The sequence below is a fragment of the Orycteropus afer genome, unplaced genomic scaffold (assembly GCF_000298275.1).
Source record: "Orycteropus afer afer isolate SDZICR_OR568_19922 unplaced genomic scaffold, OryAfe1.0 scaffold00479, whole genome shotgun sequence".
NCBI lineage: Eukaryota > Metazoa > Chordata > Mammalia > Tubulidentata > Orycteropodidae > Orycteropus > Orycteropus afer.
This window is the reverse complement of record NW_006922066.1, coordinates 2191087-2209056: the sequence shown is the minus strand read 5'-3', so window position 1 is coordinate 2209056 and position 17970 is coordinate 2191087. Positions and strand designations below refer to the sequence as shown.

The following is a 17970-nucleotide window of genomic DNA, read 5'->3' as shown; positions in this document are numbered from 1 at the left end:
GATTTCTATCTGTAGATTTTGTATCATTTCTAATTTTTCATTTATTTTGTCATTTTGTTCTTGTATTTTCTTCCAAAATTCTTCTAGGGTTTTGTCTTTGTTTTTGTTAATCAGTGTTTTCCTTGATCATTCTCTCAATCCATTGAAGGCACCTAAATATAATCCTTTAGAACTCCTTATCAGGGAGTTCTAATGCTTCTTCTTCTTCAGGGATGTGTTTTGCATCTGTATCTTCCTCCCTTATTTCTACCACTTTATCTTGCTTCTTTGTGTGGACAGTGATGATTTGTTGTCTCTGATGTTGTGAAGTTGTTATATTAGATCTCTGTTAACTGTTTATGAAAAGCAGTTAAGGGTGAGTCAGTCTCCTCCTGCCAGTCATTTATTGCTGGCCAGTCAGTGGAAAAAGAAACGGTAGCTCTCACTCAGTAAGTGGAGCTGCAGGAGGTGCAGGTGTGTGCGTCATATGGCCACAGTTGCTGTCTTCCATTCAGTTAGACAAAATTACCACTGAAAAACCATCAACGTATTAAAAGCAAGCAGACAAAAATTACACCGCATTAATACACAAGAGCAATGACTAAAAAAAGAAAAGAAAAGAAACAACAACAACAACAAAAAAAAACCCCACAATATCTGGGGAGGGAGCAATAAGAGAAAAGAGGTAGAGTAGGAGAATAATGAAGAAAAAAATGGGAAAAATGCTAAAAGAAAAACAAGGAATGGGGTTAACCATGAGAATGAAAAACATGGGAACCAGGAACAGGAAAGAGAGAAACAGCTGAAAACTAGAACCTTGGAAGGGAAGAATAAAGAATAATAATAATAAAGATGAATAATAATAATAATAATAATAATAATTTCAAAACAGACAAAACCAAACTAACTAAAAAATAAAAATCTGGCAGGATGGGACAGGGCACCCAGGCTCCATCAGAGCACACAGACTGAGATAGAATTCCTGACAGTCCAGAAGGTTGGTAGGAGGGAGGGATGGCCACACCTCCATTCACCAAGAGGGTGTGAGGTCTAACAGTCACAAGGGGCATGTTGCATCCTTCCAGTCCTTCATGTACAGAACATCCTTGCAGTTCTGAGCAAATGGAGCCTATTCTTTAGTCCCTGGAATCTGGAAGAAGGCTTTCACTTTAAATATCCAAAAGAGTTAAACAGCTTGTAACATTCAAAATGGCTGCACCCACTGGACAGGCAAAAGTCTACAGCTCAGTCCATCTCCCTCTTCGCTGCTTCCCCTTTAATTCATCAGCCACCAGTACAGTCCTTCATGCAGCCCCTGATTTTTAGGTTAATTCTTGGGTCTTTATCCCACTTAGGAGCTCTGGTGGCATAGTGCTTAAGGCACTTTACTGCTAACCATAAGGATGGTGGTTCAAACCCACCAGCCACTCCTTGGAAAGAAGGTTGGGCAATCTACTTCCATAGCGATACTGCCTGGGAAACCCAAGGAAGAGTCGCTATGAGTTGGATCCGACACCATGGCAGTGAATTTGGTTTACCCCATTTGGCAGAATCCCAGCTGTCTGTGCTGTCAGGATTGCTGACAGATCACAGCTCTGTATGTCTCCTTTTTCAGTGTTTTCATGCAGGTTCTTCTACTAGTTGTGGTTTAGTCCACTTCTGTATCCTTCCTTTCAAAGCTCAGGGCTCCAGGGTTATCTTTTGTATCTGTGTTATTTGACTCCCCTTTTCTTTGTTGAAGAGGGTCTGTGCAGTCTTTCTGCCTATTCCACCATCTTACTGGACCCCTCCCCTGCCCCCCCCCAAAAAAAAACAAAACAAAACTGTAGGAGCTCTTGTGGCATAGTGCCTAAGGCATCTGACTGCTAACCAGAAGACTGGTGGTTCAAACTCACCAGCCACACTTCAGAAGGAAGAAGGAAGGTTGGGCAATCTATTTCCATAGTGATACTGCCTTGGAAACCCAAGGAGGGGTCACTATAGCACTGTTTAAAAAAAAAAAAAATCTCTTGTGACTTTCCATGAAGTTTGCACAATTCATTACTGAGACATGATATAAATAAGAAATAGTTTCTGCTTTGGAGAAGATGAAGCAATGGGGATGACTGGAAATTAAGCTGACACTTCAGTTTAACTCTATGAGTAGAGTGATTCAAGCAAGTAAAGCTAGATGTAGAAACAAAGAATCAAAGAAAAGTCCCTTGAGAATGGAGAAGAGACATCCTAAGTTTTAAGTTCAACTCCTTTCACATGTGTTTCTTGAATGATATTATCTGAAAAGAATGTTCTAAATCATGGTGATATATAGAGTTCTCAATCCTGATTGTCTTTCCTCCAATGAAAAATAATGTTTATATTTACTTCAGTGTCCTTGCCAACTGTGATGAGCATAATTCACTTCTTTTTGTAAACTTGTAATTAATATGAAAACTGTGTGAGGGTGTGTGTAAAAACCCCTGCAATTAGTCTGTCTTCTCTATTGCTGTAGCTTATGTTTTTTCTCCAAACTACCCTTTCATAAGAAATTGCCCTTGCCCCTCTTGAGAAATTTATATACATAAACAGAACCTCACAATGATACAGCTAGTTAATTAAATCATTCACCATTGCTAGTATAATGTTTTTTGAAAATTTTCTCTGCAAACATCATTATACATGGTGGATGGTGATGATTCCTTGTAGAGATGACTAAAACTTTACCTGACCAACATATATAAAGAAGAAGGTGGATTATATGAAGAAGAACCCAGCATCAGGATTGACAGAAGACTCATTAACAGCCTGCAATATGCAGATGACACAACCTTGCTTGCTGAAAGCAAAGAGGACTTGAAACACTTATTGGTGAAGATCAAAGACTACAGTCTTCAATAAAGATTACACTTTAACAAAAAGAAAACAAAAATCTTCACAACTAGACCAGTAAGAAACATCACGATAAACAGGGAACATATTGAAGTTGTCAAGGATTTCATTTGACTTGGATCCACAATCTGGGCCCATGGAAGCAGCAGTCAAGAAATCAAACCATGTATTGCACTGGACAAATCTGCAAAAGATGTCTTTAAAAGTGTTAAAAAGCAAAGATGTCATTTTGAAGACTAAGGTGCACCTGACCCAAGCCATGGTAATTTCCATCCCCTCATACGTATGTGAGAGCTGGATAATGAATAAGGAAGACCAAAGAATTGATTGTTTTGAATTATGGTGTTGGTGAAGAATATAAAAAACACAGAATTTCAGAAGAATGAACAAATCTGTATTTGACGAAGTACAGTCAGAATTCTCCTTGGACGTGAGAATGGCAAGACATGGTCTCACATACTTTGGAAATGTTGTCAGGAGAGACCAGTCCCTGGAGAAGGACATCATGCTTGGTAAAGTAGAGGGTCAGTGAAAAAGAAGAACACCTTCAATAAGATGGATTAACACAGTGCTGCAACAGTGGTCTCAAGCATTGCAATGATTGTGAGGACAGCACAGAATCAGGCAATGTTACATTGTTTTCCACAGGGTTACTGTGAGTCAGAATGGACTTGATGGCACCTAAGAACAACAACAAAAACAACAACAACAATATATATGTATTTTTTCAGTCAAATGCAGATGTACAATTTTCTTCTCAAAGGATTTGTATTATATTCACATTATATTCACATATCCCACTTAACAAGAACATATCTATCAATCTCTTCTGTTATTACCAGAGCTATAAATGAGAGATCCTTTTATAGATGGTTTAATAAATTTTACCAAGGCAAGCAAAATTCCAAGCCTTAGTACTTTACTCCTAAAATAATTTGATGAATGCTTGCATAAAATGCTTTATTTACATTTAACATATAAATAAGCCTAAAAATCTGATTTCTAAGGACAAAGAAAATTAGATATAGAATGATAACAAGGAACACAGAGATGCTACGTGAGGGGATATATAGATGAAAAAAATCTAGTATTATAATTTTTAAGATATTTTAAATTACACAAATATTATCTTTTAATAATATTTCATTTCATGTTTCATATCATATAAAAGATCATTTTTAAAGATATTTTTTCATTTATGATTACGGCATAATTGCTTTATGTATTTTTAACCTTTAACAAATGGATAACAATAAATAAATGTGGGGACTTGATAACATAAATAAATAACTACATCTGTGTTTGATAAACTTCAGCTTTAGTCTAGGCTCTAGACTATAATCTCTCTCTGTCTTTTTTTTTTTTTTTGTAAATAAAATTGTATTTGGACACAGCCACACCTGTTTATTCTATACAGTTTATATATACTCTCTATATATGCAGTCTTTGGTGTTACAACAATGGAGTTAAATAGTTGTGACAGAGACCATATGGCCTGCAAAGCTGAAAGTATTTACTATATGACACTTTACAGAAAAAGTTTCCAGCCCTTGCTGTAAATGTAAGGAACTAAAAACTTGAATTAAATATAAGAAAACATAATTGTGCATATATTGTTGAGTTGTCAATAAAATAAAAAATTTACCAGGGCATAGGCAATAGTCAGAAATATTAAGATCATGTTTTAGTAGTGACACAAAATACTGAAAATTTGAGAATAATTGTAATAAAATATATTCCAACACTTTTTTTGAAAACACTACATTTTCACTGAAAGAGTTTAAAGATCTAAATACAGATATTCCATGTTCATAGACAAGAACATTCAATATTGTAAAGGACAAGGCTCAGAAAATGATTTCTAGATTTTGTGCAATTTCAATTAAAAAAAAAAACAACTTCCTTGTAGTTCATGACAAGATGATTCTGAAAATCATACCAAAGGGCTAAAAAAAAGAATAGTCTAATACACCTGGAAAAGATACTTGGGGCAGGAAGAACTTGTCTTACCAGCATTCAAGACATAAAATAAAGCTAAGCTAATTAATATAGTATAATAACAATAACAACAAGTAGTGGCTCTTAGATGGACATCCTAATAACACAGAGGGCCCAAAAGACAGATCCACATGTAAGTACTTAAAATATGCAACAGCAGACCTGGGGAAAGTATAATAATAATATTGAGCTAAGCCACTTCGTTATCAATGTGGAGACAAAGGTAAACTACCTGTCTACCTCACACCATACATAGAACTCAAGTCTGGATTATTGGCTTAAAATTGGGAAGAACATGTGGCAGAATTTCTTCAAGATATCATGGTAGCAAAAACTGTTTTTAAAAAGATACTAATAAAAACAATCAAATGCCTTTGCATAGTCAATAAAATACAAGTAAACATCTTGTATTCTTTGCCTTGAGCCAAGATTCATCTGACAGCGCTATGATATCCCTTGTCTTGTTCCACATCCTCTTCTGAATCCGGCTTGCACCTCTGGAAGTTCTCTGTCAATAGACTGCTGCAACCATTTTTTAATTATTTTCAGTAAGATCTTACTTGTGTGCGATATTAATGATATTATTCGATAATTTCCACATTGTGTGGGATCAGCTTTCTTTGGGATGGGTACAAATATGGATCTCTTCCAGTCAGTTGGCCAGGTAGCTGTATTCCAAATCACTTGGCATAACCGAGTGAGTGCCTCCAGTGCAGCATCCGTTTGTTGAAATATCTCAATGGGTATTCCGTCAATTCTCAGAGCCTTGTTCTTCGCCAATTCCTTCATTGCAGCTTTGACTTCCTCCTTCAGTACCATTGGTTCTAGATCATATGCCACCTCCTGAAATGGATGAAGATCCACCAGTTCTTTTTCGTACAGTGACTCTGGGTATTCCTTCTATCTACTTTAGATGTTCCATGCATCATTCAATGTTTTGCCTTTAGAATCTTTCAATATTGCAACTCAAGGTGAAAATTTTTTCTTCAATTCTTTCAGCTTGAGAAATACTGAGTGTGTTCTTCCCTTTTGGTTATGTAACTCCAAGTCTTTGCACAGTTCATAATAGTAATTGGCTTTGTCTTCTTGAGCTGCTCTTTGAAATCTTTGGTTCAATTCTTTTATTTTGTCATTTCTTCCATTTGCTTTAGCAACTCTCCGCTCAAGGACAAGTTTTGGAGTCTCTTCTGTCATCCATTTTGGTCTTCTCTTCTTTTGTTTTCTTTTTAGTGACCTTTTGCTTTCTTCCTGGATGATGCTTTTGATGTCATCCCACAATTCATCTGGTTTCCAGTCATTGGTGTTCAATGCATCAAATCTATTCTTTAGATGTTCTCTAAATTCAGGAGGGATGTATTCTACATCATATTTTTGCTCTCATGGACTTACTTTAATTTTTTATTTAAAAAAGTTCCTTGTAGTTCATGACAAGATGATTCTGAAAATTATACCAAAGGGCTAAAAAAAGAATAGTCTATTACACCTGAAAAAGAAACTTGGGGCAGGAAGAACTTGTCTTACCAGCGTTCAAGACATAAAATAAAGCTATGCTAATTAATATAGTATAGTAATGGCTCTTAGATGGACATCCTAATAACACAGAGGGCCCAAAAAATAGATCCACATGTAAGTACTTAAAATGTGCAATAGCAAACCTGGGGAAAGCATAATAATAATTTTGAGCTAAGCCAATTCATTATCAATGTGGAAAAAAAAGGTAAAAATACCTGTCTACTATGCAAAGGCATTTGATTGTATGGATCATGACAAATTATGGACAACATTGAGAAGAATGGGAATTTCCGAACACTTGCTTGTACTCGTGAGGAATCTATACCTTGACTACGAGGCTGTCATTCGAACAGAACGAGGGGACACTGCACGGTTTTAAATCAGGAAGGAAGTGCATCAGGGTTGTATCCTTTCCCCATATTTATTCAATCTATATGCTGAGTAAATAATCCGAGAAGCTGGACTATATGAAGAAAAACATGGCATCAGGATTGGAGGAAGAATCATTAACAACCTGAGATACGCTGATGATACAACTTTGCTTGCTAAAAGTGAGGATGACTTCAGGCACTTACTGATGAAGATTGAGGAACACAGTCTGCAGTATGGATTACATCTCAATATAAAGAAAACAAAAATCCTCACAACTGGACCAATAAGCAGCATCACGATAAATGGAGAGAAGATTGAGGTTGTCAAAGAATTCATGTTGCTTGGTTCTACAATCGAGGCCAATGGAAGCAGCAGTCAGGACATCTGATGATGTATAGCACTGGGTAGGTCAGCTGTGAAGGAACTCTTTCAAGTGTTGAGGAACAAGGATATCTTCTTGAAGGCTATGGTGCACCTGACACTAGCCATGATATTTCCAATAGCCTCGTATGCATGTGAGAGCTGGACAATGAATAAGGAAGACCAAAGAAGAGTTGATACTTTTGAGTTGTGATGCTGGCAAAGAATGCTGAAGGTACTATGGACTGCCAAAAGAAGTAACAGATCTGTCCTGGAGGAAGTGTAGCCAAGATGCTCCTTGGAAGCAAGGATGGCCAGACTTTGTCTCACCCACTTTGGTTATGTTGTCCAAAGGGACCATTCCCTGGAGGAGAATGTCATATTTGGTAAGGTGGAGGGTCCATGAAATGCTTTCTGTGAGATGGATTGACACGGTGGCTGTGACAATGGGCTCACGTATAGCAAAGATCATGGAGCTGGCGCAGGATCGGGCAGTGTTTTATTCTGCTGTGCATGGGGTTGCTATGAGTCTGAAGCTACTTGATGGCACCTAACAACAATAAAAACAAACTGTAAAGGCATTTATTAAAATTAGCCTTTTATTCATTCAAAGATACCCTAAGTAAACTAAAAGACATGACACATATTGGATTAAAATATCTACATTAAGATACATTAATGACAAATGATTAATATCTGTAACATAATGATCCACAAATAAAACTGAAAAAAATGCAATATATATTTGACACAGTCTTTCACAGAAGAGAAACTATGATTAAGAAATTAACAATTGCAAAGATGCACAACCACTTTAGCAATCCAGGAGATGCAAAATAAAATTACAATAAATAGTATTTCTTATCAAATAAAGTGGCAAACAATAAAAATTAGAAAATACATAATGTTGGAGATGATGTCACAAAATGCATGTAACATGCTTTTATATTGCTGACAGCAGTATCAATTAGACACCATGTTTTAGAACACAGTTTGACATTAGGTTAAAGTGCTAATAGATGCTTATAGCAGAGGAATTGTATTTCTAGTGTATCTTAGAGAAACAATTTTATGGAGAGAAAGAGATATGTACACTAATTAATATTTATATCAACATTGTTCATAATAGATAAGGATTGATAACACAAATATTCATCACCAAAAGAATGAATAACTAATTTGAGTATAGTTATGCAACAGTGAGAAATGAATGGACTACATGAACACAGTTGCATTTCAAAACTTTATATTTAAAATTACAAAAACAAATCAATGTTTACTCTAATATTGCTTTATATAATGTTCAGAAGTAGGTAAAACCATACCACATTTTCTTAAGATTACATATATATGTGCTAAGATGAAGTAAAAATAAAATAATACAAAATTAGAACAGTGGTTACTTCTTCCTAAAAATGGGAGAAATTCCATTTCTTTACCTAGATGTAGTGGACATAAAGGGGGTTAGTTTATTATTTTTTTACATACTTCCTGTGCATTTGAAAGTTTACAAAATAGCCTGTACAATTACAAAAGAATTGAGTTTATTGAAGATGCTTATAGCTCTGTAATGATGAATATGGAAAAGCTAAAAATGCACTTAAAAGTACTTATTTTAACTATAGGCAAAATTATAAATATTAAATCACTTTCACATTGAGATTAGGCTGACACAGTTATTTCATTTTATATATAAGCTTATTCAACTGAATCTTCTCTATAAGAGGAACACATTAAACTCAAAATAAATGGATATATGAGGAGTGAATTCATTTATAAGGGGGTAAAGTTCTATTTTGAATATAAAGTTAGGAGTACTGTTCTGGGTAATTAGAAAAAAAATCTGCTGTATAAAGCTACCAAAATTATATTTTTTGTAACATTCAAATCATATCAGAGTAATTTATAAATGGATAAAACACATAACAAATTAATGTTAGTCCATTAAGGCAATTTGAGTTTGTAACTAGAATAGCTAATGAACCTATGATGAGGGCTTGTGTGTGAATACATATCAAAATGCATTTAGACATATGCTCCATTAAATTTTTACTGAATTTGACATGTTAATTTTTTAAAGTTTATGATTTTATAAAGTAGACCTTAATATCCTTTTTAATTAATACTGAATTTTGTATTATAATGTAGAACTCTTTTTACTTCTTAGTACTTACTCTTCCTTAAGCTATAGGGATGAGCTACTTTATAGTTATATTTTTGCAGTATAACTTTAAATATGAAGAGTTATTTTACTAAATGGCATGTTGGAATGATTATTTTTGGTGGCTGAACAGTGCACTCCTACATATCAGGCTTATTCACTAAAGATTAATGTATCCCCTGTAATAGGAAAATGAATTTCAAATACTAGTGATATAAAAAGTGATTTCTGTCATCTATAACTAGTCAATAATACTAATGGAACCTTGTCTTATTTATCTGGTGCTGCTATAACAGATATACCACAAATGAATGTCTTTAACAAACAGAAATTAATTTTCTTACAGTTTAGGAACATAGCACTCTGAATTGAGTGTCTGCTAGAGGGGAGGGCTATTTATGTGTTGCCTCTGGAGAATGGTGGTCCTTATCTCTTCTTAGCTTCTACTCCTGGGCAATCATCAGGTGGCATGGCATTTCTCTTTCCCCATCTCTACTTCTCTTGCCTCCTTGTCTAATCTCTTTTATATCCCAAAAGAGATTGATTTAAGACATACCATACACAAAAACTTTCTCATTAACATAACAAAGACAACTCATTTCCCAATAGTATTTTTACAGCAGGCATGGAGGATAAGATCTACAACACATATTTTTGGGGCACATAATTCATTTCATAATTCAAGCACCAACAGTGTTTAGAAAATTATGCAATATGTTCTTGTTGTTAGGTGCCATTGAGTCATCTTGGACTCAAAGCGACCCTATGCACAACAGAACGAAACACTGACCAGTCCTACACCAGTCCCATGATCCTTGCTATACCTGAGTCCATTGTTGCAGCCACTACGTCAATCCATCTTATTGAGGGCCTTCCACTTTTTGTTGACCCTCCACTTCACCCAGTATGAATATCTTCCTCCAGGGAATGGCCCTTTCTGACAACATGACTAAAGTAAGTGAGACCAAGTCTGACTGTTCTCGCTTCCAAGGAGCATTCTGGCTGCACTTCTTCCAGGACAGATTTCTTAGTTCTTTTAGCAGTCCACAGTACATTCAGTAATTCTTCTCCAGCGCCACAACTCAAAAACGTTGACTCTTCTGTCTTCCTTATTCATTGTCCAGCGCTCTCACGCATATAAGGCGACTGAATATACCATGACTTGGGTTAGGCATACCTTAATCTTTAAGGAGATATCTTTACTCTTCAGCACTTGAAAGAGGGTGTTTGCAGCAGATTTGCCTGCCCATTGCTATACGTCATCTGATATCTTAACTGCTGCTTCCATTGGTGTTGATTGTAGAAACAAGTAATATGAAGTCTTTGACAACTTCAATCATTCTCCATTTATTGTGATGCTGCCACTCTCTGTTATCCACATACCCCATAATTATTTCTAATGTACAAGCAGGTAAGAGAACATTCAATAGCCATAATACATTCAGATAAACACATAATCCAAAACACATAATACTTTTAAAGACATTCCAGGTTCATCTCTTCACCTTGATTACCATCCCATTCTATGCATATGGCCTTGGGCCTTTGGCTGGGTGTAACCAAAAGCCATAGCCTCTGGATCAATTACCTATTTTAAGAGGTAACACCAAACAAAGTAACCATCTAAGAATCCAAAGTTTCACTTTCCAGGCCCCTTCCTTCTTTCTTTTACAAAGTCTGGTGCTTCTATGAGTCTGGAGCCACTGCAACGAATCCCACCACTTCTGACACCAACTGCAAAAAGGGCAAGGAGGCCACATATTCTGACCTCATAGAACCCCACAAGAGGAAGGCAGAATCACCATCAATAGCCCAAGGCCTATTCCTGCCAGGCCAGACACGCTGCCTCCCTCCAGCCCTTTCTCCAACTGTTCCTCCCAAAGCACCCACCACCTCTCTCCTGGGTTCGTTAATTCACTGCAGTGGCCACACAGAACTCACAAATTATGGGGTTTATTAGGGAAGCATCACAGGCTACAATTCGAGTTCAGGAAAAAATGCTCAGTCTCTCTCCCAGCCCACCGTCTCTCAGCCAACAATGTCTCACAGTCTCTTTCCCAGCAGTGCTGGTCCCTCGGTGTCTCACTCAGCAATGGGTGTCTCTTGCGTCTCTTTCCCAGCAAAGCGTGTCTCAGGAGCCCGTGTCTCTTTCAGCAGCAGGTCTTCCTCAGCAAGCAATCAGAGAGAGTTCTGGCTCTAGGAGGCCTCCTTTTGAGCCTGGCAGGGTGGTCAAACTAGCCAATCACAGCATCAGAACTCTAAGCATCTGAGAGAGAGTGGGAACCTCCCAGAACATTGTATTGTGCCACGCCCAACAGAAATAACCCAGGTAGATAAAATTTACAATCAGGAGCTTCTCAGTTGCTCATTCCCCACTGAGTTTACAATGACTTATGGGTAGAAAAGCCATACTAAGTAATTTACTACACTGCAATTATTATTACTTATTACTACCAATATATGAGAATAATAACACAGAAAGTCTATTCTTATAAGTTGTTTTCTTTATGTTGGTGAAATATATGAAAATGTTTTCATGCCTTGGGAAAATGACATTGGACAGAACGAACATAAAGCTATGCATGCAAAGACTGTTTAGAGCTTCCTCTTTCATTGAATTGAAGCCTGATCTACAATTGTTCCTTCTGTAGACTCTACTAGAGTATTCCTAATACTATCATAGCATTTTATGTTGATGAATAGAAATGAAGCTTAAGTTCTCTTTGGTATTTTTACAGCTTAAACAATGGAGTACTTTTGGGACCCTGGAAGTTTTAACTCAGCCTGCCTTAGAAACACAGGCATACACAGTGGTAACAGAAGAAGACTGTGAAATTCTTAAAATCCCTGCAAAGGAATATGCAAAGATAAAATCGGTATGACCATTTCTATTCCAATCTTAATTTAATATGGGCAAAAAGTAAGCTAACTGTTGCCACTCTAGAAAGAAGGTGCTCTTATCTTTTTTTATTTGTATGTTTTTAAAATTTGATGTGGAGACCATAAAAATGTAGCCTGTTTGTTGAGAATTGTTTAAGCCTCTGCTGGCAGTTATAGTTAAAATGGAAACAAACATGTTTATGGATATATTTTATGTTTGTTTTTTATTTTTATTTTCATTAAATTCAAATTAATGAATTAATACATTCATTCATTTATTCAATAAGATATATTTTGTGTGTCTACAGCATGTCAAAGGAGCCCTGGTGGGGCAGTGGTTAAGCATTCGCCTGCTAACCAAAAGATGGGCAGTTTGAACCCAGCAGCTGCTTCATGAGAGAATGATGTGGTAGTCTGCTTCCATGGATTTACAGCCTTGGAAACCTGATGAGACAGTTCTGCTCTGTCCAATAGGGTCTCTATGAATCTCAATTTACTTGATGACAGTGGGTTTGGTTTATAGTTTACAGTGTGTCATGTTCTAAGGATGCCACAATAATCAGACATAGTACTGCTTCTGCCCACCAAATCTTATTGTCTACCATAGAAGATAAAAGCACTTGAAAGTTATTGCTATTTTGTGCTTAAAGCAGACCTCCCTCAAAACTTAGAGCACTGTGAATGCATGATCACAGCTGAATTCTTATTCCCCAATTCTGCTGCTTTAAGATAAATTATTTATTTCAAATTTATTATTTTATTATCTTCCAGTCAAATCCAAAGTATTTCTTCTCACCTATTTCTATTCCCCTGGATAGGAGAGGATATGGGTAAAAATCATGTGATTGGAAGGCCTCAATATTCCTTCTGTTCTAGTTCTTCTGATAGGTTCTGAACCCTAGTGTAGGGTGTTGGCATCAGCAATGGTTGGGTCCTCAAATGGGGAGACATGGGGAATAATCCATCTTCTTGATTTATGTCTCTGATAGTGGGGGTCTCTTTTGATGAGGTGGTCTCTGTTATAGTAGGGCAGATAGCTTTTTCAGATTTCATCTTCATTCCCAATCCCTGGTGTTAATTTCTTTAGCTTTTCAGAGTGTCTGGATTACAAAGAAAAACAAGTTTAATTTTTAATTCTAAAACTCAGTACAATTGAATTAATATTGTCAAATACCACTTTTGAGTTTAGTCTTGATAATGACAAGATGTTTAAAAGATAGTAAATTATTTATAGAAGTTTAAAAATATTAAGAAAAATGGGATAACATAATTTTCACAGATATGAAGTTTAAATTTCAATGTGTGGTATCATAGTTATGTATCATAGTTCAACTACAATAAATTTGATTTAAAAATGTTTGCTACTAATTCATATAAACTGACAACACTCATTTGTCACTTTGTCATATAGTGGTGTCTTGCTTGTTGCTGTGAAGCTGGAGACTATGCCACCAGTATTTCAAATACCACCAGGGTCAACCATGGTGGACAGCTTTTAGTAGAGCTTCTAGAGTAAGAAACACTGGGAAGAAGGACAGGGCTGTATAGTTCTAAAATATTTGGCCACTGGAAACCTTAAGAATATCAGTGAAACACTGTCTGATATATTACTGGAAATCTTTATAAAGAGCTGTGACACATTGTCTGATATAGTGCCAGAAGATGAGCCCCTCAGTTCAGAAGGTACTCAAAATATGACTGAGAAAGAGCTGCCTCCTCAAAGTAGAGTTGAGCATAATGACTTGGATGGAGTAAAGTTTTGGGATCTTCATTTGGTGATGAAGAATGTCAGAAAATGGGAAGAAACAGCTGTAAACATTCATTAATAATCAGAACATGGAATGTATGAAGTATGAATCTAGAAAACTGGAAGTTTTCAGAAATGAAATGGAATGTACACAGATCACTATCCTAGGCATTAGTGAGCTGAGATAGGTATTGTCCATTTTGAATCAGATAATCTTATAATCTACTGTTCTGGGAGTGACAAATAGATGAGAAATGGCATATCATTCATTGTCAAAAAGAACATTTCAAGATCTATCTTGAAGTACCGTATTGTCAGTGATAGGATACTATCTATATGCCCATAGGAAGACCAGTTAATATGACTCTTATTCAAATTTATGCACCAACCACCAGAGCAAAAGGTGAAGAAATTAAAGATTTTCACCAATTTCTGCAGTCTGAAATTGACCAAACGTGCAATCAAGATGTATTGGTAATTAATGGTGACTGGAATTTGAAAGTTGGAAACAAAGAAGCATCATTGGTAGCTGGAAAATATCATCTTGGTGGTTGAAATGATGCCAAAGATCGCATGATAGAATTTTCCAAGACCAAAGACTTACTCATTGCAAATACCTTCTTTCAACAACATAAACAGCAACTATATATGTGGACCTTGCCAGATTGAATACACCGAAATCAAATTGACTATTTCTGTGGAAAGAGGAGATGGAGAAGCTCAATATCGTTAGTTAAAACAAGGCCAGAAGCTGACTAAGGAAAAGACCACCAATTGTTCATATACAAGTTCAAACTGAAGCTGAAGAATGTTAAAACAAGCCCAGGAGATCCAAAATACAACCTTGAGTATATCTCACTGAATTTAGAGATCATCTGAAGAGTAGATTTGATGCACTGAACACCAGTGACTGAAGACCAGATGAGTTGTGGGATTATATCAAGAATATCATACATGATGAAAACAAAAGATCATTAAAAAGACAAGAAAGGAAGAAAAACTAAATTGATGTTAGAAGAGACTGAAACTTGCTCTGAAATGGAAAGTAACTAAAGAGAAAAGAAGAAATGTTGAAATAAAAGAGTTAAACTGAAGATTTCAAAGGGCAGCTTGAAAAGAAAAATAAACTCTTATAATGAAATGTGTAAATACCTGAAATCAGAAAACCAAAAGGGAAGAGAATGCTTGGCATTTCTCAAGTTGAGAACTGAAGAAAAAAATTCAAGCCTTGAGTTCCAATATCGATGGATTCTATGGGCAAATACTGAATTATGCAGGAAGCAGCAAATGAACACAAGAATAAATGTGGATACACAGTTACTATATGAAAAAGGCTTGGTTGACATTCAAATTATAGGAGGTAGCATATGATCAAGAACCAATGGTATTGAAGAAAGAAATCCAAGCTACACTGAAAGAAAACAAGGCTCCAGGAATTGAAGGAACACCCATTGAGATGTTTCAAGAAATGGATTTAGTGCTGGAGATACTTATTTGTTTATGGTGAGAAATTTGGAAGACAGCTACAGCGTTAACTGACTGGAAGAGATAGATATTTGTGCCCATCCCAAAGAAAGATGATCCAAGAAAATTTGGAAATTACCAACCAATATCATTAGTATCACACACAAATAAAAATTAGCTGAACATAATGCAAAACTGTTATAGCAGTATATTGACTGTGAACTTCCAGAAATGCAAGCTGAATTCAGAAGAGGATATGTAATGAACAATATCATTGCTGCTGTCAGACGAATGTTGGCTGAAAGTAAACAATACCAGGAACAAGTTTATGTTTTTTTTATGGCATATACAAAGGCATTTGACTGTGTAGATCATAACAAATTATGGATAACATTGAGAAGAATAGGAATTCCAGAACACTTAATTGTGCTCATAAGGAAACTATACACAGACCAAGAGGTTGTCAACATAACTGAAGAAGGGAATACTGCATGGTTTGAAATCAGGAATGGTGTGTGTCAAGATTGTATCCTTTCACCATACTTAATCAATCTGTATGTTAAGCAACGAATCCAAGAAGCTGGGCTATGTGAAAGGAACTCTGGTGGTGTAGTGCCTAAGGCATTTGACTGCTAATCAGAAGGTTAGTGGTTTAAACCCATCAGCCACTATGCAGAAGGAAGATGGAGCAATCTATTTCCTTAAAGATTTGTCTCCTTGGGAACCCAATCAATTGATTGTGTTTGGTTTTTCGACTACATAAATGAGAACACGGCATCAGGGTTGAGGAAGACTCATTAATAATCTATGATATATTGATGATACAACCTTGTTTGCTGAAAGCAAAGAGAATGCATTTACTGTTTAAGATTAAAGACTACAGTCTTCAGTATTGATTACACCTCAACATGAGAAAAACAAAAATCCTCACAACTGGAACAAAAAGCAACACGATAAGTGGGGAAAAGATTGAAGTTGTCAAAGAATTTATATTACTTGGATCCACAACCAACACTCACACAAGCAGCAGTCAAGAAATCAGATGTCATATTGTACTGGGCAAATCTCCTGCAAAATACCTGTGTAAGGTGTTAGAAGCAGAAATGACACTTTGAAGACTAAGGTGTGCTTAACCCAAGCCATGGAATTTTCAATAGTCTCATATGCATGTGAAAGCTGTACAATAAATAAGGGATATTAAGGAAGAGTTGATAACTTTGAACTGAGGTGTTGGTGAATGATGCTGACAATACCATGGACTGCAAGAAGAACGAACAAATCTGTCCTGGAAGTGCACCTGGAATGCTCCTTAGGCTCAAGAGTGGCCAGACTTCATCTCACTTACTTTGGTCATGTGGTCAGACTAGGCCAGCCCCTGGGGAAGGATATCATGCTCGGTAAAATGGAGAGTAAGAGAAAAAGGGGGAGACTCTCAATGAGATGGACTGACACAGTGGCTGCAACAATAGGCTCAAGCATAGCAAGGATTATGAAGATGGCAGAGGGCTGGACAGTGTTTCATTCTGTTGTACACAGGCTCTCTGAGTTGGAATCAACTCGATGGCATCTAACAGCATACTAATTTAAATTTACATATTCTTATTTTTGTGGCCTTTCATTGTTTTTCCTCTGTTTCCTTTTTTAATTACCTAGCATTTATAATTTAATAATTACATCTTATTTCAGGAAAAATTAAAAGTTGAAAATATGCAAAAGGAGCAATTAATTCGTAAGTGTCCATACTATGCAGAGTGGCCCACCTTATCTATATACGAGCTGATTGCACTCATCAAATGGAAAAAGTTTCCTCCAGGTCATGGTGAGTTTAATGCAATTTTGTATCATTTTTTTCCTACAAAAATAATAAATAAACCTCACATAGACCTCACATATATATTTGATATAACTTTATATTATCAGAATTTGTAATTCATCATATTTTAATAGTTTCATAAAATATTTCTTCATATAGATATTCTCTAATTTATTTAATGACTATCTTTGAATTGGATTAGATTATTTTGTTTTTCATTTCATGTCTATGTGAGGTTTCTTTATTATTTTTGTGTCTCTATATTTTATTGATGGTTTCAATGTGAAGTCTTCAATTATTTTTTCCTCATAAGTTCCAGAAAATGTATCTCAATTATATTTTTAAATATTTCCTTTACTTTACTTTTATTTTTCTCACTTTGGAGACCTCTATTATCTGGATGTTAACGTATCTGCTTATATTCTCCACGTAACTTATTATTCTCTTTATTTCTCCTTTCTTTTTCTTAGGAACTTTTAAATAAGTTTTTTTACATATATGTGAGTGTAGATTATACATATATATCCATTGCTATTGAGTTGCTTCCAACTCATAGTGTTCCTGTAGGCCAGAGTGGAACTGCCCCGTGAGTTTTCCAAGCCTGTAGTCTTTATGGAAATGGACTGTCATATCTTTCTCCCATGGAGAAGCTGATGCCAGTTTTTCAGTTAGCAGCTGAGTTCTTAACAACTACACCACCAGAGAAACATACATACATACAGATTGCTCAATATTCCTTCTGAGGAGTGGCTGGTGTGTTTGAACTGCCTGCCTTCTGGTAAGCAGTCAAATGCCTTAGGCACTATGCTGACAGAGCTC

General features: G+C 36.0%; 1 protein-coding gene across 1 annotated transcript in view; it reads left to right on the top strand.

Moving 5' to 3' along the window:
* CNBD1 (cyclic nucleotide binding domain containing 1) overlaps positions 1 to 17970 on the top strand; it is a gene marked incomplete at its 5' end in the record, with an annotated part of 182348 nt that overhangs the window by 60100 nt on the left and 104278 nt on the right. Inside the window, 2 exons of the mRNA XM_007954912.1 lie at positions 11986 to 12123; positions 17025 to 17157. Of these exons, the coding sequence (XP_007953103.1) occupies positions 11986 to 12123; positions 17025 to 17157 (271 nt within the window). The remainder of the gene's footprint in view (positions 1 to 11985; positions 12124 to 17024; positions 17158 to 17970) is intronic.